The sequence below is a fragment of the Equus caballus genome, chromosome 24, assembly GCF_041296265.1.
Source record: "Equus caballus isolate H_3958 breed thoroughbred chromosome 24, TB-T2T, whole genome shotgun sequence".
Classification (NCBI taxonomy): Eukaryota; Metazoa; Chordata; class Mammalia; order Perissodactyla; family Equidae; genus Equus; species Equus caballus.
Genome location: NC_091707.1, coordinates 54,840,279 through 54,868,270, shown reverse-complemented (window position 1 = coordinate 54,868,270; position 27,992 = coordinate 54,840,279). Strand labels below are relative to the sequence as shown.

General features: G+C 40.5%; 1 protein-coding gene and 1 long non-coding RNA gene across 16 annotated transcripts in view; one reads left to right on the top strand and one right to left on the bottom strand.

Moving 5' to 3' along the window:
• Positions 1-27,992, bottom strand: part of EVL (Enah/Vasp-like) — a 160,325-nt gene that overhangs the window by 81,415 nt on the left and 50,918 nt on the right. Inside the window, exon 1 of one of the 13 annotated variants that reach the window (XM_023628386.2) lies at positions 632-938. The exons of 9 other annotated variants lie outside the window; for them this stretch is intronic. In XM_023628386.2, coding sequence (XP_023484154.1) covers positions 632-642 — 11 coding nt within the window. In that variant the 5' untranslated portion in view covers positions 643-938. Of the gene's footprint in view, positions 1-40; positions 233-631; positions 939-27,992 lie in introns of those variants that run through there. 3 more of the 13 variants (XM_070249264.1, XM_070249266.1, XM_023628389.2) reach the window with 3 other exon arrangements.
• On the top strand, positions 213-27,992 carry LOC138920528 (uncharacterized). Of its 3 annotated transcripts, XR_011431877.1 has the most exons (3): positions 213-483; positions 19,744-19,882; positions 27,412-27,992. It is a non-coding gene; the product is annotated as an uncharacterized lncRNA (long non-coding RNA). The 3 variants fall into 3 exon arrangements; XR_011431875.1 differs by lacking the exon at positions 19,744-19,882; XR_011431876.1 differs by lacking the exon at positions 213-483 and having other exon boundaries at positions 18,892-19,882.

Sequence of the window (27,992 nt, the reverse complement as noted above, 5' to 3'; positions counted from 1 at the left end):
ATGTCTAAAACGTAACCCCACCTTTGGAAAGAACACTCACAATTAGAGGTGCATGAGGGAGGCCGGCTGCAGCTGACACAAGGGCTAAACAGCAACAGTCTACGTGACCTATGGCCTACACCAGTCACAAGTCTTCCAAGCAGAAGAGCAAGACACTGCTATTACAGTCCGTGAAGTTTCTACTATAAAAGGAACCTCCGTTCTTCCTCTTTGCCCAGTATTCAGAGAAAACAACATGAATGTTTTTGGACCATTCTAGAGAGGAGAGCCAGAACCCATCCACAGCACCTCTAAGCCAAACCACAACCCTTTACATAGTTCAGACCCCTCCACATCCGAGACAGGTGTTTGACTTCTGAGTCAGTGCTTTGACACAGAAGCCGTTAAATCTCACAGGCATTGAGAGGCACAGGCCCGTGTAATGGACAGACCAGCAGATGGAGAGTGAGTGGGCTCTGCCGCTAACTTGCTGTGCAACCTTGGGTAAGTCCTTTGCCCTCGGGTCCTTGATCTCTCACTAGTATAACAAGGGTATCTGGGATGATTTCTGTGGCCCCTTCAGCTCTACACCGTTATGATTCTAGGTTTCCTCTTGATATCCCTCTGTCCCCATTTTGGTCCCCATACTCACCCCGTGGCCATGGCTGAAAGGCTTTAGCACACGGAACCCTGAGGAGGTGAGTGCTGTCCTCCCACCAGGCTACGCTGCTCAGAGGACCACAGACCCTGAGATGGCAGCAACTTGATCTTTAGACTACTTAAAACCAAACAGGAAAAGGAAGCTAAACCAGAGACAAAGGGGAAACAAACCCCATTTAAAAACTGAAAGCTAGGTAGAGAATAGAGAAACAAGAGGCTCACAGAGCAGAGCCCCACCAGCGTGGGTGGCTGAGAGCCACTGCGCGGCCTGAAACCCCCAAGGCTGGCAACCTCAAACCTTGAAGCGCTTCCTGCAAGGCCAGAGGCAGCCTGGGCTGGGGGTGGGGACCAGGCTGTGGGGCCGGCTCCACCAAGTTGCTCTACAAGTCTTTCGAAAGGTCTAGGCCTCGGCTTTCTCATCCGTTATAGAAAGTGGAGGGTCAGCTCAGATGGTTTCCTAAAGGCCTTTATGAAAAGGCTCCAAGAACTCAAAAGCATCCTTGTTCATCCTCCAGAGAATAAAAGACTACATGATGATGTTTTAATAGCTGAAAAAGGCTTAACAGTTTACTCTGGTCAACTTTCGCACTTCTGCTGGGGAGACACTTCTCTCTAATGGTGCTATTTCAGTCAGCAATTTAGGGCCTGAAAGGAAAATGTTTGAGGAACACTGGAAACCTGGGCTTGTCACAGTTCATGAGGTGAGCCTGGGCTGCAGTTTCCTCAACTGTAAGATGGGGCTAATAATCCTTATTTTGCCTGTTTCCACAGAGTTCTCATGAAGATAAGAACCACTCCCAATCTTTCATTCAAAATTTACTGAGAACCCACAAAATGTCATGTATTCTGCCAGAAACTAGAAAGAAAACATCGAAAAGAGCAGCAGTTCTTATCCTTAAAGGCCTTTTACAGTTTAGGAAAGAAGAGACTGATATGTTAGCAAACAGATGTGTTAAAATGCTATTATTAATATAGTGAAAAATAGCTGTACAGAGTACAGTACAAAAAAAAGATAAGTTGCAACTGGAGAGCTGAAAGCACTTTGAATGTTGAAAACGTATTTTAAATGGCTTTCAAAGATGTACATTTCCCTTTAAGCACCGCTCTAGGTGGAAACCACAAATTTTTACACATTGTGGTTTTCATTTTCTTTTAGTTCAAAATATTTTCTATTTTTCCTTGTGATTTCCATGGATTATTTAGAAGTATTTTGTTTACTTTCTAAATATTTGGTGTTTTCCTACATCTGTTATTGTTATTTACTTCTAATTTAATTCTACTGTGGTCAAAGAACACACTTAGTATAATTTCTTCTTTTGTTTTTCCTGGTATGATTTTAATCCTTTAAAATTTATGGAAACTTGTTTTATGGCCTAGCATGCAGTTTATCGTGGTGAATGACTATGCGCAAAAGAAAGGAAAGTGTGTATATTCTGAAATTGGGTGCAATGTTCTAAAAATATCAGTTAGCTCAAGTGTTGTTCAGATCTTCTATGTTTTTACTGGTTTGTTGCTGTTGATTTGTTTTTGTCTAATTGCTTATCAACTTTTCAGAGAAAGGTTTAAAATCTCCCACTGTGGTTGTGTATTTGTCTATTTCTCTTCTTAATTCTGTCAATTTTTATTTCACGTATTTTGAAGCTCTTGTTAGGTACATCTACTTTTATGACTATTATATCTTCCTGATGAATCGACTCTTTGATCAGTATGACATCTCCCTCTTTATCTCTATTAACACTCTTTAAGTTTACTTTATTTGATGTTAACGTAGTCACTCAAGCTTTCTTAGGCTATTTGCCTGCTATATCTTTTTCCATCCTGTACTGGTTTTCTATTGGTGCTATAACTTATAGTTTATGAAACAAATTTATTGAGGTATAATTCACAAAAATTGCGTATATTCAAGGTGTATGATTTGATGTTTTGATATACATACACATGGTGAAAAAATCGTCTGACAATCCCAATCTTTTAACTGGAGTATTAGTCCATTTACAGGTAATTTATTGATATGGTTCTACCATGTTGCTATTTGTTTTCTGTTTGTCTCATCTGTTTTTGGTTTCCCTGTTCCTTTCTTCTGTTCTTTTGGGTTAACTAAATATTTTTTAGAATTCTTTTTTTAATTTCTCTATTGTCTTTTTAGCTATATCTCTTTATACTATTTTTTAGAGTTCTTTCTAGGGATTACAGTGTACTTAGAATTAACATTCTACTACTTCACGTAAAATCTAAGAACTTTGCAACTGCATAAATTCATTCCCATCCTTTATGGTATAGTGGTCATATATATTACATACTCACAATACAATGTTATATATTTTTGTTTTAAATGGTCATACATACACATACACTCATCTATATCTTAATTATGAAAAAAAGTCTTTCATATGTACCCATATATTTATCTTTTCCAGTATTCTTCATCCCTTCTTCAACATCTGAGTTTCCTGGTATCATTTTTCTTCAGCCTGAGGAACTTCCATTGGCATTTCTTGTATATCAGATATGCTGGCAATAAATTCTCTCAGTTTTTTTTCATCTGAAAAATATCTTTATTTTGCCTACACACTTGGAGGTACTTTTTTCTGAATAGAGAATTGTGAGATTTTTTTTTCTTTCAGTACTTAAACAAATGTTGTTCTACTTTCTTTTGGCACCCATGGTTTCTGATGAGAAACCAGCCATCATTCATACTATTGTCCTCTGTATATATCATTTTTCCTCTGGTCACTTTTAATATTTTCTCTTTTTCTTTGGTTTCCAGCGGTGTGACTATGATGGGCTTAGGTGTGGCTTTTTTGTATTTACCCTGCTAGGGGATTGCTGAGATTCTTAGAGATATAAGGTTTTTCACCAAATTTGGGACGTTTTTGGTAATTATTTCTTCAAACATTATTCTTCTGCTCCATTCTCTTTCTCTTCTCCCTCTGGGACTCCAATTACACATATGTAGACCTCCTGGTATTATCCCACAAGTCACTATTAATTTTTTTCAATATTCTTTCTCTGTTTTTCAGATTTGATGATTTCTATTGATCAGTCTCCAGGTCCACCAACCCTTTCTAACACAGTCTCTGGTCCACTTTTAGTCTCATCCAGTGAATTCTTAAATTTCATTTGTGGTACTAGAATTTCCATTTGGTAAATTTTTTATAATTTCCATCTCTCTGTCAAGATTCTCCATCTATTTGCTCATTTTATCCATCTTTTCCTTTAAGTCTTTGAATATATTTATAATAGCAACTTTGAAGTACTTGCCTGCTAATTCCAACTTCAGAGTCATCTCAGGGTCTATCAATTGCTTTTTTTTCCTTAAGTGTAGGTCACATCTTCTGACTTTGTACATGTCCACTAATTGATGATTGTATGTTAGACATTGTTATGATACATTGTAGAGAATATGGATTATGCTGTCTTCCTTTAAAGGTATTGAGTTTGTCCTGGCAGGTGGGTAAATTATTGGCAGATCCTTTTGGTGCTGTTGAGCTTGCATTAATTCTTTCTTAAGTTCTATTTCCATTTTGAACTTAGCCCTAGGGACTGGCCCTTATTCAAGGGTGCAGTCCTTACTCATAAGGTGTGGCTGTTCTGGGTCTCAACTGAATGCCTAAGGTACTCAGTGAGGTCTCTTCATTCAGGTTGACTGGAATCTCCAACATCTCCCAGCACTGCACGGCCTTTGGCATCATCACTCAGTTCTTACACTACAGCAGGCAATCTGTGCTAGGCCTCATGGAGAGTTTCAATCCATACACAGCCAGCCCTCAGCCAACAACCCAAAGTGAATCCCTACACAAAACTCTGCTATCCTTGCTCCTACCATGAGGCTTCCACTTCTCTATTTCCTTGTCTTGCAACCATCTAGCTATTTCAGCAGCCTGGAATTCCAATATTTGCCTCTTGAGCTCCTTAAAATCAGCTTTTAGCTTGAGCTCTATCATTCTGTGCCAAGATCAGAAAGAGACTCCAGGCAGAAGGTCACAGCCATTGTGGCGCTTATGTGTGTTTCTTCACTCAAAGATCAGAGTCCTGTCCTGCCTGTCAATGCCTGAGAACAGCAAGAATTTAATATTTTGTGTGAGTTTCAGTATCCCTTGTATATTCAGGTGCTTCATATATTTTGTTCAGTGTCATAGTTGTTTTTGTCAAGAGAGCAAGTCCATTACCATTACTCTGTCATGGCCAGAAGCAGAAGTGAACAATGATTATTAAAGGGCCAAAGGGTATTCTTTTTCATTTTCTCAGCATTTCCTGAAGATGTTAGCCTGAGTGTGAGAATTCACTGTGAGAATGGGCCTTTCACTTCCATCTCTCATTTCCTCTTGTCCTTCACAGACATTACTACCATCTTCTGCTGGTTTCAATAAGTAGGTAACAGGTAAGAGTGAACCTTTTGGGGACATTCTTTTAATTCTACCATCTAGCTTTAATAAGGCACTTGAGTAGAATTATGAGGAGTAAGAAACATGGAGATTTCCAGCCAGGGTGTTACAAGATATGGGTTCTAGCCCAAGCTTTATGATTGACATGGTCTATGTCCTTGGGCATTCATTTCCCCACTCACGACCCTGGCCTCCTCATCTGTTCAATGAAGTGACTGGCTGTATTAATAACTATGGACTGCAGGTATAGCATCAATTCCTAAATCAATCATGTCAGGGCAACAGAAAATGTAAGAAAAATAGGATAGGAGCTTTGACACTTGAAGAGTAATTTAGTAAGAGAGTTAAGAAACGTCCTGTTTAAGGCAGAGCCTTATAATGTGTTACTATGAACAGAGCTCAGCACCTAGTACTGTTTAGGATGCAGTACGTACATGGTAAATGTTGACTGCATGAATGAATACATGAATGAATGAATAAGACAAGGGCACCAAATCTCACACAGGATATTAAATGCTAAGGCATCTGGCTCTGGATCTTGAACATAGCAAATGCTCAACAAATGAAAACTATAATGACTTGGATTGAAAGAGGTGTTTTCCATGTGTCTAGATCTCAATGGAAAGCAGAATGGTTGACAACAAATCAGGTAGCTATACTAAAAGACACTCTACTTAGGAGATCTAGTCAAAAGACTTACTGTGTGGCTTGGGAGAGTCATCCTACTTCTGTGGATCTTAGCTACCTTTCCTGTAAACAGACTAATCTCTCTTCTACCCTCTCCTGGAACGTTTAAGCATAAAAAGGTCTTTGAGTAAGAAATATAAGAAAAAATTATGCTTGTATAATACTGGCTTTTCATAAGAATTTGTATTAAAAAGAAGGCAGGGTGTTCTGAGTAGATCCTGTATCCTAGGAGTGGAGAAAATGGGGATGGAGAAACGGCCACACAGAATTAGTTACCATCACTGACTCATGAAAACCTGTTAGGAATACTGCATGACCAGCTGTAGTTGAATGCGGGTTTGCTCTTCAAGATCCAATTTACGTATTACCTCTTCAATGAACTGTTTACTGAACCCCTAAGATAGAGAAAATTATTCCTGCTGCTGTTACTTCTGTATTTTTCAATATTATCAGTTTAGTTGTCACAGATCATTGTCCTTTAGATAGAGGCTATTATATTTTATTCATCTTTTTAACCAATTGTGCCCAGCACAATTCTTGGTATATAGTGGGTGTTCAGAATATTTGTTAAGCTATTCTGCTGAAAAGACTGGGACTTAAGAAGTGTATGAACTACTAAAGGTACAGAGAGGGTACAGATATGGCCTTGTTTTTCAAATCTCAGCATTTGGAAAGGGACTGGTTGAGCCTAGTCTGCAATACTACGGTGCTCTGTCCCGAGGAACTTCCATCCCAGCCAAGCTCCTTGCCAAACTCATCTGCAGCAGAAGTAGACATTACTAGCCAAAGCACTTGAATGTTCCAAGGAAATAACGATGAACTTACAGGGGAAAATTATAGCACCTCTGAGAACTGCAAGCACTATAAAAGAACGACAACAAACGAAGCAAGCTGTGATAGATAAGAAATATATATTTGGTCTTTATCCCTGTTTCTGGGCCACAGCTCCCACAACCCTTAGATTTCCAAAGCATAAGAGCAATGGAAGTATCCTTTGTCATAATATTTGGTCTTTTGTTTTCATTTCCTGAAATAACTTCAGAGTAATAAAAGTGAAATGGGTGTCTTTTGTTTTTCAAAACAAGCCCCTTTCAACCACCCCTGAGTTTAATGAGGTGACTTCGGGGAAAGTCCTTAAGAATGGGGGCTGGTCGCCAGGGGAAGGAATCATACCATTAGAGGGTTGGAACTTTCGGCCCCAGTCTTGACCTCTGACTTCCAGGGAGAGCAGAATCATGCCCATGTAAAGAAGATTTCATAAAATCCCAAAAGAACAGGGTTTGGAGAACTTCCAGACAGGTGAACCAGAATGCATCCATGTGCTGGGAGGGTGGTGCACCCTAAACACAAAGATAGAAGCTCCTGTGCTTGGGACCCTTCTAAACCTCACTTTTTCTATCTTTTCATCTGGCTGTTCGTTGTATCCTTTAATATCCTTTGTAATAAACCAGTAATCTAGCAAGTACACCGATTTCCTGAATTCTGCAAGTTGCTCTAGCAAATTAATCAAACCCAAGAAAGGGGTCATGGGAGCTTCCAATTTACAGCCAGTTGGTCAGAAGTACAGGTACAACCTGGACTTGCGATTGGTATCTGAAGTGGGAGGTGGGGATCAGTCACGTGGGACTGAGCCTTTCACCTGCGGGATCTGAGGCTATCTCCAGCTACATAGTATCAGAATTGAGTTAAACTGTAATATACACAGCTGGAGTCACAGAACTGCTTGATGTGTGGAAAACCTACATACTTGGCGTCAAAAGTGAAGTAGTGTAGTAGAGTAGCATGAGAGTAAAGGAAACAGGCAGAAGTAAGTTCTTCCTTTAGACAGCCTATGCCATGGGAAACAGAATTTGAAAACTCAATAAGCATAATAAGTGCCATTGGAGAGAGAGAAGATACTTAAAATATGAGGTGGGAATAAGCAATGAGGGAGAAGAACCAAGCAATTTTTTTTACATAAAAATATAATTGTTGAGGGGCTGGCCCCGTGGCCGAGTGGTTAAGTTTGCGCGCTCCGCTGCAGGCGGCCCAGTGTTTCGTTAGTTCGAATCCTGGGCGCGGACATGGCACTGCTCATCAGACCACGCTGAGGCAGCGTCCCACATGCCACAACTAGAAGAACCCACAACGAAGAATACACAACTATGTACCGGGGGGCTTTGGGGAGAAAAAGGAAAAAAAATAAAATCTTTAAAAAAAAAAAAAATATATAATTGTTGAAATAAAGAACTCAATAAATAGGCTAAGCAGAAGAAGAGAGAGATGAAAAACATAAAATCAGGCCAAAAACTGACCTAGACACATTAGGAAGGGAAAAAGAGACAGGGAGGACAGAAGCAGAAGTATCAATTTCTGTGAAAAAGGCATCTCAGAAAGAAAGACAGACAAAGAGTTGGAATATTTGGAGAAATAATGACAGAGAATTCTGCAGAATTCAAGAAAGATGTAAAAGCTCAGACTGAAAAGGCTAACAGAGTGACAAATAGAATTGATAAGTAAAAAACGTAAGTGTGCATGTGTGTACACATAAGGATTATAATATTTAAGAACATCAAAGAGAGAATTCTAAAAAGCTTTCCAAGTAAAACCAGCTCATCTATAAAAGAAGAAAAACCAGACCAGACTTGTACATCCTAGCTGCAATAAGACAATAGGATGTTATCTTCAGAATGCTGGAGGAAAAACTTTGAACCTTACATTTCATACCTAGCCAAACTATTATTTCAATATGGTGGTAAATAAATATATTTTCAGAAGGTACACAAGATCTCAGAAAGTTTTCCAGGTACAGACCTTCTTTAGAAGAACTTTTACTGGATATATTCTGGCACAAAAGAAAATGTAGGTAGGAAGAAATACAGTAGTCTCCCTTATCTGAGGTTTCACTTTCCAGTTTCAGTTACCTGAGTTCAACTGTGGTCTGAAAGCAGATAATCCTCCTTCTGACCTATCTCAGAAGGTCAACAGTAGCCCAATGCTACGTCACAATGCCTACACCATTCCCCTCCTTTCATCTCATCACATAGGCATTTTATCATCTCACATCATCACAAGAAGAAAGGTGAGTACAGCACAAAAAGATACTTTGAGAGAGACGACATTCACATCACTTTTATTACAGTACATTGTTATAACTGGTCTATTTTATTATTAGTTACTGTTTTTAATCCCTTATGGTGCCTAATTTATAAATGAAAGCTTATCATAGACATGTATGTACAGAGGAAAATATCATATATATAGAGTTTAGGACTATCTGTGGTTTCAAGCATCCATGGGGGGTCTTGGAACGTATTCCCCGTGGATAAGGGGGGACTACTGTAACAAGATATGAAAAGTGGGAGTATACAATTGAATACCATTCCAACGTAAAAAGGATTTACTGATACATGCTACAACATGGATGGATCTTGAAAACATTACACTAAGTGAAAAAAACCAGACATGAAAGGTTACATATTGTATGATTCATTTATATGAAATATCCAGAATAGGCAAATTCATAGGACAGAACACAGGCGAGTGCTGTGACAGGGGGGTGGTGGTAATTTGTGCCTGTGTCTTAATCTATAAAGGCGACTGAGTGACGACAACGCCATTAAAAGAAAAGTTTAATGTTACTCACAGTTCCCCGTGAAATGAGGGGCATGGTATTGGGGAAGCACCAGTGTTGGTCAGGAGGCAGGAAGGAGTAAGGGGAAGGCAGAGGCCACAGCCTTCATTGAGATTTCCGTGGGAAAGGCAGGGCAGCGTAAACAGATTAGAACTGGCTAGTTTGAACAATTCCAGCGGGCTTTGGAGCACAGTGCTGTTCCTAGTTGTGTGGTTCCTGGTCCTGGGTTGATTTAGGGCAGGGGAAACAGCGGCTTGGTCTGTGAGACTTAGATAAAGGAGGTGGTTAGGGGTATGGACTTGGGACTGGTTGCTTTGTATATGAAAGGTGGGCTCACCAACAAGTTTACTGTAGATAGGAATTAGCTAGCCTTGGGAGGGGCAGTCTTTCTCCAGCCAGTAAAGCCCCTCAAAGATGTTGAAACATCAAACATAAAAAATATAATTAATGGGGGGGAGGTACAGGAAGAGACTGCTTAATGAGAATGGAGTTTCCTTTCGGGCTGATGAAAATATTTTGAAACTAGATAGTGGTGATGGCTGCACAACATTGTGAATGCACTGAATACCACTGAAGTGTACACTGCAAAATGATTAAAATGGTTTTAACAATAGTTTAGAAAATTTGGGGGGAGCAAAAATCTAACAAAGTTTCTTATTGCCTGAGGTTTAATTATGCATGAATAAGCAATGATAATCAATGACTTTTGTGTGTGTGTGTGTGTGTGTGAGGAAGACTGGCCCTGAGCTAACATCTGTTGTCAATCTTCCTCTTTTTGCTTGACGAAGACTGTTGCTGAGCTAACATCTGTGCCAATCATCCTCTGTTTCATGTGGGATGCCACCACAGCGTGGTGTGACAAGCAGTGCTAGGTCTGTGCCTGGGATTCAAACTTGTGAAGCCTGTACCATGGAGGTGGAGCACATGAACTCAACCACTATGCCACGGGGCTGGCCCCCGATGACCATCTTTAAGGAAAGTATATCTATAACTTTGAATAAAAATAACAGATACACTAGCTTTTGTGTGTGTGAGTATCACTCTATGAGGAACAGAAGGAAGTAAGAGAAGCTTAGGACTCAGAGAAGCCATAGACACCGACAAGCCTTAAAACAAAATGGTAATGAAAGATAAGCATAAGTATGGGCCACGATAAGTTAGGAGTGGCAATCAGGAGAATGAAAACAGAACCTACAGTTTTCAAGTCAATTGAAGAAAATTTAATATATAGCCCAGAAGGCAGGGCAGGAGGGAAAAAATAAGGAGAAAAAGCATTAAAAATAGAAAATAGCAGAAATAAGTGCTATTACTCTGGTTTCCAAATTTTTCTGCTTGTGTACACTCTAGAAATATTTAGAAAAGTTATGTATCCTGTTGCTATTTTTTTATTGAGTTAATAATAGTTTGCATCATTGTGAAATTTCAGTTGTACAATATTATTTGTCTGTCACCATATAAATGCTCCCTTTCACCCTTTGTACCCACCCCCCAGCCCCATTCCCCCTGGAAACCACTGAACTGTTCTCTTTGTCCGTGTGGTTGTTTATCTTCCACACATGAGTGAAATCATATGGTGTTTGTCTTTCTTTGTTTGGCTTATTTTGCTTAACATAATACCTTCCAGGTCCATTCGTGTTGTTCCGAATGGGATGAGTTTGTCTTTTTTCTGGCTGAGTAGTATTCCATTGTATATATACCGCCTCTTCTTTATCCAATCATCAGTTGATGGGTACTTGGGTTGCTTCCATGTCTTGGCTATTGTGAGTAGTGCTGCAATGAACACAAGGGTACATATGTCACTTTGGATGGTTGATTTCAAGTTGTTTGGGTAGATACCCAGTAGTGGGATAGCTGGGTCATATGGTGTTTTTATTTTTAGTTTTTTGAGAAATTTCCATACTGTTTTCCATAGTGGCTGCACCAGTTTGCATTCCCACCAGCAGTGTATGAGTGTTTCCTTTTCTCTACAACCTCTCCAACATTTGTTACTTTTTGTCTTGGTGAGTATAGCCATTTTAATGGGTTTAAGGTGATATCTTAGTGTAGTTTTGATTTGCATTTACCTGATGATTAGTGATGCTGAACATCTTTTCATGTGTTTACTGGCCATCTGTATATCTTCTTTGGAGAATGTCTGTTTACATCGTCTGCCCATGTTTTGATCAGGTTGTTTGTTTTTTCGTTGTTCAGTTGTGTGAGTTCTTTATATATTATGGAGATTAACCCTTTGTCGGATATATGATTTGCAAATATTTTCTCCCAGCTGGTGGGTTGTCTTTTTGTTTTGATCCTGGTTTCCTTTGCCTTGCAGAAGTTCTTTAGCCTGATGAAGCCCCACTTACTTATGTTTTCTTTTGTTTCCCTTGTCCGAGTAGACATGGTATTCAAAAAGATCCTTTTAAGACTGATGTCAAAGAGTGGACTACCTATATTTTCTTTCAGAAGTTTTACGGTTTCAGGTCTTACCTTCAAGTCTTTGATCCACTTTGAGTTTATTTTTGTGTATGGCATAAGATAATGGTCTACTTTCATTCTTTTGCATGTAGCTGTCCAGTTTTCCCAACACCATTTATTGAAGAGATTATCTTTTCTCCATTGTATGTTCTTGGCACCTTTGTCGAAGATTAGCTGTCCATAGTTGTGTGGTTTTATTTCTGGGCTTTCAATTCTGTTCCATTGATCTGTGTGCCTGCTTTCCTACCAGTACCATGCTGTTTTGATAACTACAGCTTTGTAGTACATTTTGAAGTCAGAGATTGTGCTGCCTCCACTTTTGTTTTTTTCCTCCAGCTTGCTTTCGCTATTCACGGTTTTTTGTTGCCCCATATGAATTTTAGGATTCTTTGTTCTATTTCCATGAAGAATGTCACTGGGATTCTGATTGGGATTGCCCTGAATCTGTAGATTGCTTTGGGTAGTATGGACATTTTAACATGTTTATTCTTCTAATCCATGTGCATGGAATCTCTTTCCGTCTCTTTATATCATCATCTATTTCTTTCAATAACGTCTTACAGTTTTCATTGTATAAATCCTTCACCTCCTGGGTTAAATTTATTCCTAGGTACTTTATTCTTTTTGTTGTGATTGTAAATGGAATTGTATTCTTGAGTTCTCTTTCTGTAAGTTCGTTTTTATTAAAGTATAGAAATGCAACTGATTTTTGTAAGTTAGTTTTGTACCCTGCAACTTTACTGTAGTTGTTGATTATGTTTAATAGTTTTCCAATGGATCCTTTAGAGTTTTCTATAAATAAGATCATGTCGTCTGCAAACTGCGAGAGTTTCACTTCTTCACTCCCTATTTGGATTGCTTTTATTCCTTTCTCTTGCCTAATTGCTCTGGCCAAAACCTCCAGTACTATGTTGAGTAAGAGTGGTGAGAGTGGGAATCCTTGTCTTGTTCCTGTTCTCAGAGGGATGGCGTTCAGTTTTTCCCCATTGAGTATGATGTTGGCTGTGGGTTTGTCATATATGGCCTTTATTATACTGAGGTACTTTCCTTCTATCCCCCATTCTGCTAAGAATTTTCTTTTAATCATAAATGGATGTTGGATCTTGTCAAATGCTTTCCGTGTGTCTACTGAGATGATCATGTGATTTTTATTCCTCATTTTGTTAACGTGGTGCATCATACTATTGATTTGCAGATGCTGAACCATCGCTGTGACCCTGATATAAATCTCACTTGATCATGGTATATGATCTTCTTGATGTATTGTGTATTTGGGTTGCCAATATTTTGTTGAGGATTTTTGCATCTATGTTCATCAGCGATATTGGCCTGTAGTTTTCCTTTTTTTGTGTTGTCCTTGTCAGACTTTGGTATCAGGGTGATGATGGCCTCGTAGAATGTGTTAGGAAGTGTTCTGTCTTCCCTAATTTTTTGGAATAGTTTGAGAAGGATGGATATTAAATCCTGTTTGAATGTTTGGTAGAATTCTCCATGGAAGCCATCTGGTCCTGGGCTTGTATTTTTTTGATTACTCTTTCAATCTCTTTACTTATGATTGGTCTATTCAGATCATCTACTTCTTCTTGATTCAGCTTTGGGAGGTTTAAGAGTCTAAGAATTTATCCATTTCTTATAGAGTGTCCAATTTGTTGGCATATAGCTTTTCATAGGATTCTCTTATAATCTCCTGTATTTCTGTGGTATCCATTGTAACTTCTCCCTTTTCATTTCTAATTTTATCTATGTGACCTTTCTCTCTTTTTTTCTTTGTAAGTCTGGCTAAGGGTTTGTCAATTTTGTTTACCTTCTTAAAGAACCAGCTGTTTGTTTCACTGACCCTTTCTACTTTTTTTGTTTCAATTACATTTATTTTTGCTCTGAGTTTTATTATTTCCCTCCTTCTGCTGACTTTGGGCTTTGTTTGTTCTTTTTCTAATTCTGCTAGGGGTAGTTTGAGATTGCTTATTTTTCTTGTTTGTTAAGCTATTGCAATGAATTTTCCTCTTAGTATTGCTTTTGCTGCATCCTATATGAATTGACATGGTATGTTTTCATTTTGTCTCCAGATATTTTCTCTTTTAATTTCCTCAATGATCCATTGGTTGTTCAGTAGCATGTTGTTTAGTCTCCACATCTTTGTCCCTGTCTCAGCTTTTTCCTTGTAGTTAATTTCTGGTTTCAGAGCATTATGGTCAGAAAAAGTGCTTCTTGTTATTTCAATCTTATTAAATTTACTGAGGCTTGCCTTGTTTCCCAACATGTTGAGAATGTTCCGTGCACACTTGAGAAGTATGTGTATTCTGCTGTTTTTGGATGGAGTGTTCTATATATATCTATCAAATCCATCTAGTCTAGTTTTCATTTAATTCCACTGCTTCCTTGTTGACTTTCTGTCTGGAGGATCTATCCATTGATGTGAGTGGAGTGTTGAGGCCCCTACTATATTTGTGTTGTTGTTAATCTCTCCTTTTAGGTTTGTTAATGGTTGCTCTACGTACTTTGGTGCTTCTGTGTTGGGTACATAGATATTTACAAGTGTTATATCTTCTTGGTGGCGTGTCCCTTTGATCATTATATACTGCTCCTCTTTGTCTCTCTTTATCTGTCTTATTTTGAAGTCTACTTTGTCTGATATAAGTATTGCAACACCAGCTTTCTTTTATTTGCCGTTAGCTTAGAGTATCGTCTTGCATCCCTTCACTCTGAGCCTGTGCTTGTCATTGGAGCTGTGTTTCCTGGAGGCAGCATATTATTGGGTCTTGTTCTTTAATTAATCTCACCACTCTGTGTCTTTTTATTGGAGAATTCAATCCATTTACATTTAGAGTGATTATTGATATATGAGGGCCTAATGTTGCCATTTTATTGCTTGTTTTCTGGTTTTCCTGCATTTCCTCTGTTTCTTGTCCTGTGTATTTTGTATGACCAATTCAGTTAGGTAGTTTTTTATGCTTGTTTTCTTAGTTTTCTCCTTATTTACTATTTGTATCTCTGTTCTACATTTTGTTTAGTGGTTACCATGAGGTTTGTATTCAAAATCTTGTAGATGAGACAGTCTATTTTCTGATGACCTCTTATTTCCTTACACCAAGTCAATTCAGTCCCTTTCCTTTTCCCCTCCTAAGTAGTTTCAGTGACATCTTATTCCATCTTGTGTTGTGAGTTTGTGGTTAAAATGACAAGACTATCTTTGTTTTTGGTGTTTTCCTTCCCTTTATCTTTAATGTTATACTTGAGTATTTACTACCCTGTACTAATGGATAGCTACAACTTTCTGATTTTGTCTACCTATTTATCTCCTCACTCAGGACTTTATAACTCCTTTCTTCTTCTTCTTTTTTTGTTTTTCAGGTATGAGGGCCTTCTTGAGGATTCCTTGTGTGTGTGTGTGTGTGGGGGGGCGGTTCTTGTGGTAATAAATTCCCTTAGTTTTTGTTTATCTCAGAAAGTGTTTATTTCTCCATCATATCTGAAGTCTATTTTTGCTGGATAGGGTATTCTTGGTTGAAAGTTTCTGTCTTTCGAGATTTGAATATATCATTCCACTCTCTCCTAGCCTGTAAGGTTTCTGCTGAGAAATTTTCTGAAAGCCTGACAGGGGTTCCTTTGTAAGTTATTTTTTTCTGCCTTGCTGCCCTTAGTATTTTTTCTTTGTCATTGACTTTTGCCAGCTTCACTACTATGTGCCTTGCAGTAGGTCTTTTTACATTGATATAATTGGGGGAGCTGTTGGCTTCTTTCATGTGGATTTCCATCTCTTTCTCCAGATTTGGGAAGTTCTCTGCTATTATTTCTTTGAACAAGCTTTCTGCTCCATTCTTCTTCTCTTCTCCCTCTGGAATACCCATAATCCTTAAGTTGCATTTCCTAATTGAGTCAGATATTTCTTGGAGACTTTCTTCATTTCTTTTTAGTCTTAGTTCTCTCTCCTCCATCTGAAGCATTTCTATATTTCTATCCTTAACATTGCTGATTCTTTCCTCCATAATATCAGCTCTATTGCCCAGGAAATCCATATTCTTATTTTTCTCATCCATTGTGTTTTTCATCTCCAATATTTCTGATTGGTTCTTCTTGATAGGGTCAATCTCTTTTGTGAAGTAGCTCTTGAATTCATTGAACTATCTGTATTTTCTTTTAACTTGTCGAGTTTTTTAATGATAGCTATTTTGAATTCTCTGTCATTTAGGTTACAGATTTCTGTGTCTTCAGGATTGATTTCTGGGTACTTGTCATTTTCCTTCTGTTCTGGAGATTTAATATACTTTTTCATACTGGTGTATGGCGTGAATTTCTGCTTCTGCATTGTGGTAGTATTTGATTGCTGCTTCCACCTGCCACCACTGGGTGGGGGTCAAGAGCTGCTTATTCTCAGCCTGCTGTGATCTGCAGCACAGCTCCCTGGTGCTGAGCTGGGGTGCCAGGCAGGGAGGAAGTGTGCTTTATTTCTCCTGCACAATCGGGGGATTCTCACTCTGCCTTCACTATCTGGTCTCCTGGGGTGTTGGCTTGATGAAGACACCCCCATGACAGCTAGTCAACTCTGTGTGGGGCTTTCCCCTGGGCTGTGAGGGGCCTCAGAGATCTATGGTGTTCTGGTGGAGGGCTGCCACTCCCTCCCCCCTTTCCTCTTGGAAGCTGTGCACAATCCCTGGATTGCTGTCCTTTGGGAAGAAGAGAAGCTTTCTCTTACCTTGTTCTACTTCCTCGGTGGTGGTGGGGGCTGTGGTTAGAAAAAACAAGCTCCAGCACGTCCATCTTCCAACGTACTGCTGTGTGGGTCTCTCAGACGTGTTCTGTGTTGTGTGGATGTCCTCTTGGAATATGAACGTCCTTTTTGTTGTATCTTAGAGGGCAGAGTTTATGGGGAGAGCTCACTCTGCCATGATGCTGACATCACTCCTGTAGCATATTTTTAAGGTGATATCTATAATTTTGCCTCATGAATTCAGATAGTTGCAAAGGATTTAATATTTAGAAATATTATATATGGCATATGTGCAATAAATGTTAAATTTATAAATTCAATTTAATATGTAAGCTTAAATATGTTAAATTTATAAATGTAATTTAATATGTGAACTTAAACTCTTTCAATTTATGAAAAAGATCTGCCATAAAACTTAACTGGCAGAGCCTGTTTGCTCCATCAAACCATTCCGCCAAATCAGATTTATTTTCCATCAGAAGAAGCTTGACTAATTTTCCAACTCAAACATGCTTATACACATCACACTGAGAGCAGATCACTTCTGAATTCTTATTTTTAACCAGACAACTAGACAGATAAGACATGACACTTTGGCAGGAGTTGGGAGCCTAGATGAAATATGAGCTGCCCTCTTCGATACCCTCTATAGATGCTTTCTTTGCTCTCAGGAGACTCTCCTTCAGGACTGATGCATTCTCAAATTATTCCGGTTTGGTTTGCTGTGCTGAAGGTTATTATAGCCTGAGGCAATGAATCTTCGTAATTACGATTTGGAAAGGGCAGGCAACATGCCTTTCATCTACTCAGCGAGAAAGGAGGAATTGTGAAAGGCGATGTGAGGAAGGGGAAGCAGCACACCACAGGCACACTTTCAGACAGATCAATATTAGGATGGAATATATATGGAAGCGGGAACTCAGGAAACTAATTCCTTTAAAACTATCCTTGCCAATGTCATCGCAGAAGTCTTGATGTACCCCCAGGAATAAACGTGGCCCCATTTGAAGACAGCTGTGCTAATGTAATAGTAATGACCTCTTATAAACGGGTTAAAATCAATGGTCAAGAGACATGGATTATTGGATTTGACAAAAAACAAGAAGCAGAGTTATGCAGTCTACAAAAAACAGTTAAAAGGATATTTCCATATTGAAAATTAAAAATTTGAAGCTATAAGGCAATTATAAATAAAAAGAACACCAAGTTAGGAATCTTAATATCAGATAAATAGAATTTAAGGAAAAAAAACATGATTAAGGATCTAAAGGAATATTAAATACTAGAAAAATAATCATGAGCATGTACGCATGTAATATAGCCTCAATTATGTAAAGTAAACTGAAAAACTTTGGGGATAGTTAAATAAACAATCCTAGTGAAAATTTTAAAATATACGACTTCTTATTTTGTAAAACAGAGAAATACAAAGTAAAAAAAGTGGGGTGGCATTAGCTCCCCATTCAGATATCCCTTGCTTTAAAGTTATATTTGTTTAAAGGCAGAAAACTCAAACTACAGAGAGATACAGAAGGTAAATTAAGGCCCCTCCCATCTCCCCTGGGCCTCTCTCCCCAAAGATGACCATTGTTAACACTGGGGAAAACATTTCTTTGGGGAGGGGGTTATAATACTCATTGATCACATTCCAGTGTTGCTTCCATTACATCTGTGTCCCCTTGAGGGGTATGGACTAAAGTAAGTCCTACTTTGTAGACAGGGACTTGTGCAACGTAATATCTCAAAAAGTGGTGCATGCATGCTATAACATGGAGAAACCCTAAAAACATTAGACCAAGTGAAAGAAGCCCGATACAAAGAACCACATACTATACGACTCCATTTATATGACATGCCCAGAATAGGCAAATACATTGAGACAGAAGTACATTGGTGGTTGCCCAGGGAGAATGTTTTGGGAGAAACCAGGGAGTGACTACTAATGGGTACAGAGTTTCTTTTTGGGGTTACAAAAATGTTCTAAAATTCATTGTGGTGATGGTGGCAAGACTGAATATACTAAAAACCACTGAAGTGCACACTTTAAGTGGTTAAATTTTATGGCATGTAAAGTATACCTCAATAAAGCTATCATTAAAAAACGCCCCAAATGCAGACCGAAAATATAATGCTTTCAAATGGGTTACGAATTAACAGGGGGACTTTGAGACTGTTGAAGAAAATCATCCCACCAATCTGGCTCACGCCAGAAACAACACTCAGTAGAAAGGACCTTCTCCAGGGCAACAACTCTCAAGTTATTTTAGCTTTCTAGAAAGTGGAGAAAAGGGGCCGACCCCATGGCCAAGTGGTTAAGTTCGCGCACTCCACTGTGGCAGCCTGGGGTTTTGCCAGTTCGGATCCTGGGTATGGACACGGCACTGCTCGTCAGGCTGCGTTGACGTGGCGTCCCACATGCCATAACTAGGACCTGCAACTAAGATATACAACTATGTACGAGGGGGGATTTGGGGAGATACAAAGCAGGAAAAAAAAAAAGAAGATTGGCAACAGTTGTTAGCTCAGGTGCCAATCTTTAAAAAAAACGAAAGTGGAGAAGAAATAGAATGAAGCGGGGGCACGTCTGACTAAAAGGGCTCCCCCAGAACACAGCAGGTGCAGTGTACGTGTTCTCCGGTTTCACGGCAATTCCTATAAACTTCAACTATGCTCAGGCTTCAAGGCAAGCCTGTGAACTTAACGTGAGAACTATTCACTTCTCAAGCTATATGCTGAGAATTCTGATGTTTCTAAACTGCCTCCTTTCAATGATTTCCAATGGTTTTAATGAGCATTTAAAGAAAATGGAACACATTAGCTAGATCTGGTTAACTACAAATCAAATAAATCCAAACGAAGGTAATAATGAGAATCCATTTTTCATTATTAAAACTACTGGAGCTTTTTATTTGTTTTTTCCTCAGAATTTTTGGTTTGGATTTTATTTCATTTCTGTGACTTTAACACCTGTATTGATCTGCGTAAGCACTGCCACAATCAGAAGATATAGTTCCATCACCCCCCAAACTCCCACTAGCTATCCCCTAGTGGTCACAGCCTCCCCCCACCACTTACTCCCAGCAACCATTGATCTCTTCTCATCTTAACAGTTTTCCTTTGTAGAATGTCATGCTAACAGAACCATACCGTATGTATGATTTTAAGATGCTTCCTGCACTCAGCATAATAATGCCTTTGAGATTCACCCAACTTGCTGTCTTTATCAAATAATTTGCTCTTTTTTTCTTTTTTTGCAGAGTAGTATTCCATTGTATGGATGTACCACCAACTGTTTATGCATTAAGTTGAAGAATATCTGCGTTGTTTAGTTTTGGGCCATTATAAATAGAGCTGCTATAAGCAGTCATGCACACATGCACAGGTTTTTATGTGAATGTAAGTTTCCATTTCTATAGGGTAAATATCTAGCATTGAGATCGCTGGGTTATAGGTTTAATTTTATTAGAAACTGCCAAACTGTTTTTCGGAGTGGCTGTACCATTTTTGTTCCTCCTAGCAATGTAGGAGCGTTGCTGTTGCTCTGCATCCCACCAGCACTGGCATTGTCAATATTTTATTTCAGCCTTTTTAGTAAGTACTTGGTAATATCTCGTAATTTTAATTTGCATTTCTCTAATGACTAATGACGCTGTATATCTTTTCATGCACTTGTTTGCCATCAGTATATCCTCTTTGATGACATATCTATTCTTTTGCTCATTTAAAAAAACTGCGCTATCTTACTGTTAAGTTTTGAGAGTTCTTTATACATTTTGAAGACAAGTCCTATGTGATTTGCAAATATTTTCTCCACGTCTATCTCTTGTCTTTTCATTCTCCTAAGAGTCTTTCACAGAGTAACAGTTTTCAGTTTTGATTAATTCAAAATTATTTTAATTTGATGAACTCCAATTTACCTTTTCTTTTATGGATGGTGCTTTTGCTGTCGTATCTGTGAATCCTTTGCCTAACCCCAGGTCATGAAGATTATCTCAAGTTTTCTTCCAGAAGTTTTATAGTTTACATTTAGATTTAGAATCCACTTTGAGGTAACTTTTGTACAATGTGTGAGGATTAGGTCAAAGTTCATTTTTTGCATATTGATGACTAATTGTTCCAACTCCATTTGTTTGAAAAGACAATACTTTCTCCATTGAATTGCTTTTGCACCTTTGTCAAACATCAACTGACATATTTGTCTGGACCTATTTCTGGGCTTTCCACCCAAGTGTCCAACATCTCCATAAGTCATCCTGAAAAATCACAAGGCAGGCTTGTTGGTATCACACATGTCTCATCACCAGAACTCAGAACCTGAATCAGGAACAGTGACTGGGTACTTGATTCATTTATTTTGTGATACAGGCTGTGCAGTACGTAACCCATTCTCTCTTCAGGCTAGACTACACAAGGAATATTCAGATCAGTTTTTGATATCACAATATGAGAGGTACTGGAAGCATTCTGAGACAGTGACAGATGATGAAGCAAATAGAAACCATAACATATGAGGACTGGCTGAGAAAAATGGAGCTTTCTGGCCAGGAGAGATGAAAGGAGAATGAACACTAGCTCTGGATCTATGAAAGGGAGTTCACTGGAAAGAAAGAATCCTTGGATGTGATCCCAAGGGAGATGATTAGGACTGGTGGCTACAGCCAGGCCTTGTGCTAGGTGCTGGGAGTCCAGAGATGGACAAGATATGCTTCTTGCTTTCAGCAAGGGAAGCCACAGGGAAAACTATTTTGGTCTGACCTTGGCCATCCAGCCAATTGTAAGCATAATGTACATCTGCTTTAGGTAGGAGATTGGATCAAAAGACTTGCTTTGACGGTGACTTTGCATGGTTGCCAAAGATGGCCCAAGAACTCTGACAATTCTGAACAAATGACTTGTTTCTGTCTTTGGGTTTAATGGCCTCATGAAGAGAGTGAGATCATGCGAAAGAAAGAGATCTAACCAAGGTCTCAAAATAGTGGTTGCAAAACTGAACATGGAAATCAAGCCTCCTGATGCCTAGTCCAGGACTCCTTTTTACTGTTTGTCAAAATTCTTAATCAACACCCTGTTTGCTGAAAAATAAATAACTCAGTGCCTCCTTATACATTCTGTCTCCTGGGTTTTTCTGACTTTGAGCTTTCAGTCTTGCAGGCATACTGTCTCAGAGGCCTTTAAAGAAAAAAGAACCATACAATTTGAAATTTCAACACTTTTTTTCAATGACAAGGTGGGGAAAAAAATCATATCAAATCAGACAGGTCTCTTCTGAAGATTTTATTTCTGCTCTGAGCGGCTTTTGGGTGACCTACTACTCTAATTAGGCTGGAAATAAACCTGGCTTTCACGAGATTCAGGATATGGCTGGAGGAAAAATTTGTCAAGACTACTTAAGATCATCAGTGTCCACAGTGGCCTCAGAGCATTTCAGGAATTCATTGATTCATTCCATAATTCATCCCCCTGATTAACCACAAACACAGACGCACAGGGAGAACAAACATCACTGAGTGATTTAGTCTTACTAAAAGACTCAGGGCAGCACCACGCAGAAAAATGACAACACTTCAGTTTATTGCTGGTCCCCTCCCCAGGCGCCTCCAGCAGGCGTGTGGTGCAGGAGAGCCAGGACCCAAGGGTTACAGTCCCCACCTTCCTTTCTCAGGTGTGTGCAAGAGAAGAAATAAGCCCAGTCCTTTCTAGCTGACAGAGTGCTGGTGAGGATCAGAGGAGATGATGGATGGGACAGTACTTTACACTGAAAAGCACTGTACCCAGGTGATAGGTTTAGTCACTTAACAAACGTGTTGGGCACCATGCTAAACACCATGGATATAAGGTTAAATAAAATATAGTCCTGGCACTCAAGAGACAACCAGACAGAACACAGTGCAGCAAAAGACCATGAAGAGTGCAGGGTGACGTGAGAACACAAGCTGGAAGAGACGACTATGAAGAGGTGGCACGAATAGAGACTTACGGCAGGAAAAGGAATGTACAAGATTCTAGAAAATATCTCACTCTCCTTATTTTATTTAATACTCGAAACAATCTGTAAAGTGGGCATGAATTTTATTATCAAGTGGTGGCTCCCAACCAGGGAGGGGGAGAGGGTCTACTGGCACCTAGTGGTAAGACCAGGGATGCTGCTCAACATTCTACAGTGCACAGAACAGCACCCCAACAAAGGGTTACCCCGCCCCAAAGGTTAGTTGTGCCGAGGGGAGAAGCCTGCTGTAAAGGAGACTGAGGCCTGCAGCGGAGAAGCAACAAGTCCAAAAGGCCACAGCAAGTCAGCAGCAGGCCTCCGGTGACCTGGTACCACACACGAGTTTCCCAGGTGATCCCCTACACGGGTCCTCAGGGAGCATAAGGAAGGAGCGTGGAGGATGATGGGCTGCGGCAGGAGCTTGACTGATGCGAGAGGAAATACCCGAGTCCTAGTGTATGAGCACCACCAACAGACCTCGAGCAGTGAGAGCACGGAAGGAGAAAGGGGGAAGAACAAGCAGAGGAAGAAGTGGGCGGCCATCAGGACACTTCCGACTCTTGACCCGTTAACACTTCTGTAGGGATCTGCATCTAAAAAAGCTCCTTTCACACTCTCAATCATCACAACAGCCACACCAGTGAGGTGGGGGAGGCAAAGACAAACATTCTTATTTTCTGAAGCCTAGAAGAGTGAAACGCTTCACCCAGGTCCCAGAGCTTTGTGGAGAGGCAGGACTCAATGGGAAATGCCCTTCTGGGCAGGAGGAGCCTCACACCAGCCTGAGACTAGCCTCCTGTTCCTTGGCTCCCTTGCAGGCCAGGGAGGGGGCCAATGGTCTCTCTGAAAGGGCTTTTCTGTGAGCCAAAGGAGACAACATGTGAGCCAGGAGACGGCCGGCACAGCGCCTGCAGAAGGGCAGGCACTCAAACCCTCCTGATGCACGGAAGCGTCGAGGCAGAGGCTGCAGACCTAGGCTGCTCTCCAGACCAGGTGTCTAACTTCAGGCGAGTCACCTGGCTTCCCTGGGCATACTGCCTGTCCTGACAGTGAGAGATCCACAAGATCACTTTTGAGAGCACTCCCTGCTCTAAAAACAGAGTCCATTCTCTTATAAAATTCTCTTTTCCTGAAGCCAGGAAACTGCTTTCAAGTGTGGCCAACAAAAACTGTTACTAGGAAGGCAGCTGGTGTAGCTCAGTTCCTTAGTCTAGGTTGACAGGAAATATAAATACTTTGTTAATGAATTAATTTCCAAAAAAACTGAATCCTTAAAAATATCTTGTCCAAATTTCCTGACTGCTGTTTCCAGCAATTTTGCTGATGACTGCTTTAATTCCCTCTCATGCTAACATCTGTCCTATGAATTATGCACTGACGTGTGCCAAGTGGCCAGGGGCAGCTGGCAGCCCTTGCAGATGTGGCAGGGCATTGTGGAATGAGCACTGAGCCAGGAGTTAGGAGACAAACCACATCAGCTCTAGCATCTCAGGAAAACTACTCGCCGTCCCAGAGCTTTAACAGTAGGAATTGGATTAGCAGGCCACCTGTGCAGTCCCAGCACTGACTCTCTCAAACCACAGTCACGAACCGCATAAGGATATTTCCGTCAACAATGGACCGCAAACACGATGGTGGTCCCATAAGACTAGCACCATATAGCCTAGGTGTGTAGCAGGCTGCACTGTGTGGGTTTGTGTAAGTGCACTCTATGATGTTCACACGACGACAAAATTGCCTAACACACTTCTCAGAACGTGTCCCCATATTTAAGCAACTCATGACTGTATTTTAAGTCTCAACTGGTCTGAATCTCAGTTTCTTCATTTTTGCTCTTCTTATGAAGGTTAAATCAAACAATGAATGGGAGAGATTATTTAAAAGAAGAACATTTCATTTGTTAGAGAAGGCTGTCAGAGAGATCTGGAGCTTGCTTTATTAATAACACTAAGAGACATTTATACTGACACCAACACACTCATGCACAGGGATTTTTAGCCGTAGTTTGCGTCTAAGGAACTGCAACTCGGTATGTCAGGAGAAGTTCTACAGAAAATTGCACTGAAAGGAATTACTGTGAAGTATCAACATTTGCAAGAGTTACATTTTTCCCCATTATAAAGCCAAATCAAAGTTTTCCCTATGACATCATTCTCTCTAACTTACATTGCAATATGATCTTTTTAGTAGAGGGGTGGAATTACACTCCACACCACCCTGAATGTGCACCCTCTAAGCGACTGCCACCCTTCTGACAGTCATTTCCCAGTCTGGGGGACTCCCTTCAACTTCCACTGTATTCTACTTTAATTTCATCAATCTGGATCTAGCTAATAACAGAGTTCAAGGTTAAAAAAAATTTTTTTTTTAATCTTATCATCCTGGCCTGGACTCCATGAACAAATGTATGTTTTTGACACATGCCACTAAAATCTTTCCATACTAACAACAGGCATGTAAATTCGCTGGGCTTTGCTTTCTCTGGATGTTCACTCATCCAACACTCCAGTAGAAATGCCTCAAAGTCACTGGCCTTTAAGTCACCAATTAGACAGTGACTAGATCCATTTGCCAGACTCTCAAGGAGTTTACAAACTCCAGCTCTTCACAAAACATTTAGCTCCTGCTAATAACACATAACCACTATTGCCCACTCAACCTCAGTCTCTTTCTCAACCTTGAGTTCGCTGCCAGTAAACGTGTCCTTAATCAAGGTCCTGCCCAAATTGATTCAGAAGAGACATACCTGTGAGCCCTGCGAGGGGAATATGGAGGGGCAGACCACCCTGCAACATCCATCACTGTCGATCGCAGCACTGATGTCCTGTGAGAAACCCTGCCCGGCTATGCCAGAGGTTACCTTCTTCCCTCTTCTCGCTGCCCTGCCAGCCCATGGACAATGCTTCTATAGGACATGGCCGAGGTGATGTTTTTCAATGATCTGTCTGACTGGCTGCTCCACCACCCACTGAGCAAGCTGGGTAGGGACTCTGTTTTATTATCTCTGCAGCCCCTGGCCCCAACACGGACTAGACACGGCTTTTATTGTATAAATGGAGGATTACTGGATGGAGTAAGGTTGACTCAGGGGAAGCACAATCCGTTATAGTGAAATGGCCTGACCCTGGACCCAGAAGGCCTAGAAAGTCCTAGCTCTGTCCTTAGTAGCAGTGGGACTCCAGGCCAATCTCATCCCCTCTCTAACCTGGCCTATTTCATCTCCTGTAAGATGAGGTGATGGGTCCTTATTTTGCCATAGGAGTGATGTGGAGATAGTGGACCTGGTAGCCATGGGTATACTATAAAGCAAGTGCAAACGTGAGGAGTTGCTTTTATTTTAAAACACCTCGTACAGCCTGGCATTTGGGATAGCAACTGTCAATTAAAACTTCTGCTGGGTGCTTCTTACCCTGCAAACATGAACAGTGCCAGGCTAATCCCATGTGGTAACATTTTGCATAAAGCTAAGCTTAGGAGACACTCGTTTTAAGTCATGGAGGAAAGAGCCCTGGCCCAGGAGGCATGAGACTCTGGCTCTCCTGTCAGTCCTCTAGGAGCCTTGGACAAGTGAGTCCCCTCTCTGGGCCTCAGTGTCCCTATAAACAGCGAAGGGATACACTCAGAGGGTCTCAAAGCCCTCTCCTGCTGGCTCCTGCCTTCAGGTTGAGCAAGCTGAGATGGCTCCTCGGTGGTCTCCCTCTTTTCGCTCGCTTCCCTGCCCTTCCCCACTGAAGAGTTCACAGGCTGCTTTAATTCCCATCCTCTTATGTAGGAGGCTCACCACCCAGTGACAGCATTTAACACGCTGGCTGGCATTACTCACTCTTTCATCGTCTCTATTCCTAGCTCTTCCTCCAGTAGTTTCTATTTTAATTAATGCTACCACAATTTCTTTGGCAGGCAATCTGGAAATTTCTTTCCTATTCCTCCCTGTCTACATCTATTTGCCAAGAACTGATAACCCAGATCAAACCTTAGCAGTTCCCAGCTGGGCTAATTCAACAGCTTCCTACCTGGCTTCGCTGCCTCTAGTTGTAGCTCCTTCAAACCCATCTTCCACAGAGTTAGTTCCAAGAGTAATCAAGATAAAATGCAAATCTGACAACGTCATGCACCCACATAAAACTCTGTGAAGATACCCACTCCTGTGGGAAAGCCACCATGCTGGTGAGCTTATCAGCAGCACACTCCACGCTGTCTCTCACTTTCCACTCAGGCTGGAGGGAAGGCCGTCTGCTTTGGTGACCTCCCGCTGATGTGAGAAGACTCAGTTTAGGCTGTCTCTGCACGCAGCTTTTCATGACTCATGAAGCTGGGGCCTATCCATCAGATCCCCACCCCCACCCAGTGTCTGTGGCACTGCTCGGATCGCACTGTAACTACAATGCCTTGCTTCTGGGTCTGTCTTTACACCATGGGCTCTCGGAGGGCAGGCACCATGTTTTATTCTTCTATCTTCCCAGCACCTGGCTGACGGAAAGTGTTCAACCCATGTTTATTTTCCTCCAGCCTTTGGGTGAAGCTTTCTGGATAGTTTTAATGTGTGATTCTAGAGCAACAGGTTGTTTTCGTTGTTGTGTGTGTTTAAGCAAAATCTCTATGTTTAGGAATGTTGCATGCGATGAAAAATTAAAATATTTAACAAGAGTGTAAAATATCTCCCTCTTATCCTAGCTCCCTCCAGAGGCAACTACTGGTCCTAGTTTTGTGCATATTCTTTCCCAACTACCGTACACTCATTCACGCATGTTGTGAATCCCTAACTCCTTTCTTCCCTCACAAATGGGTGCACACCACACATCCTGTTCTGAACCTGAGGGGCACAGATTGCCTTCAGGGATCCATACACCCCCTGAAATTGGATGCAGTGTTGTAGTTTAATAAGCATGCTGTACTTTTTCAGGGGATTGTGTTAATAACTTCCGATAATTTCTCAAAGGTATTCCTGATCTCCTAAAAGAGACCTTCTCATCATAAAAAGCACGTGAATTGCCCGGAGCCCAGTGATTGCTACTGAAGCCACTGCCCCAGTATGATCACTCTGCTCAGAGCTCTCTGAGGCCACAGATGAAGGGGTTAAAGAAGGCAGCATCTCCACTGGGCTCTCGTCAGTAACAGAGAAAGCAAGAGCAATTCAGAGTATTCGGAAACTTTCAGCATCGATGCAAATCTAATACAGAGCAAGGACTACTGCATAAATCTGGAAATTCTATTTGGCCAGCGCCTTGAAGTCCATTTGCTAAATGCAACAATGTAATAGAGATCTCTGAGCTACTTTCTGTCTCTCAGTTTATCGGAGCTGCACTGTCCTATCGACAGCCTCAAGCCACATGTGACTAGGAGCACTTGAAATGTGGCCAGGCTGAACAGAGAAGTGATGTTAATGTAAAAGACATACCAGACTTCAAAGACTCAGTAAAAAAGTCAGCTAATAGAGCTCATTAATCATTTTTATACTGATTACATGTTGAAGCTATATTTTGGATACAATCGTTTAAATAAATACATCATTTAAATTAA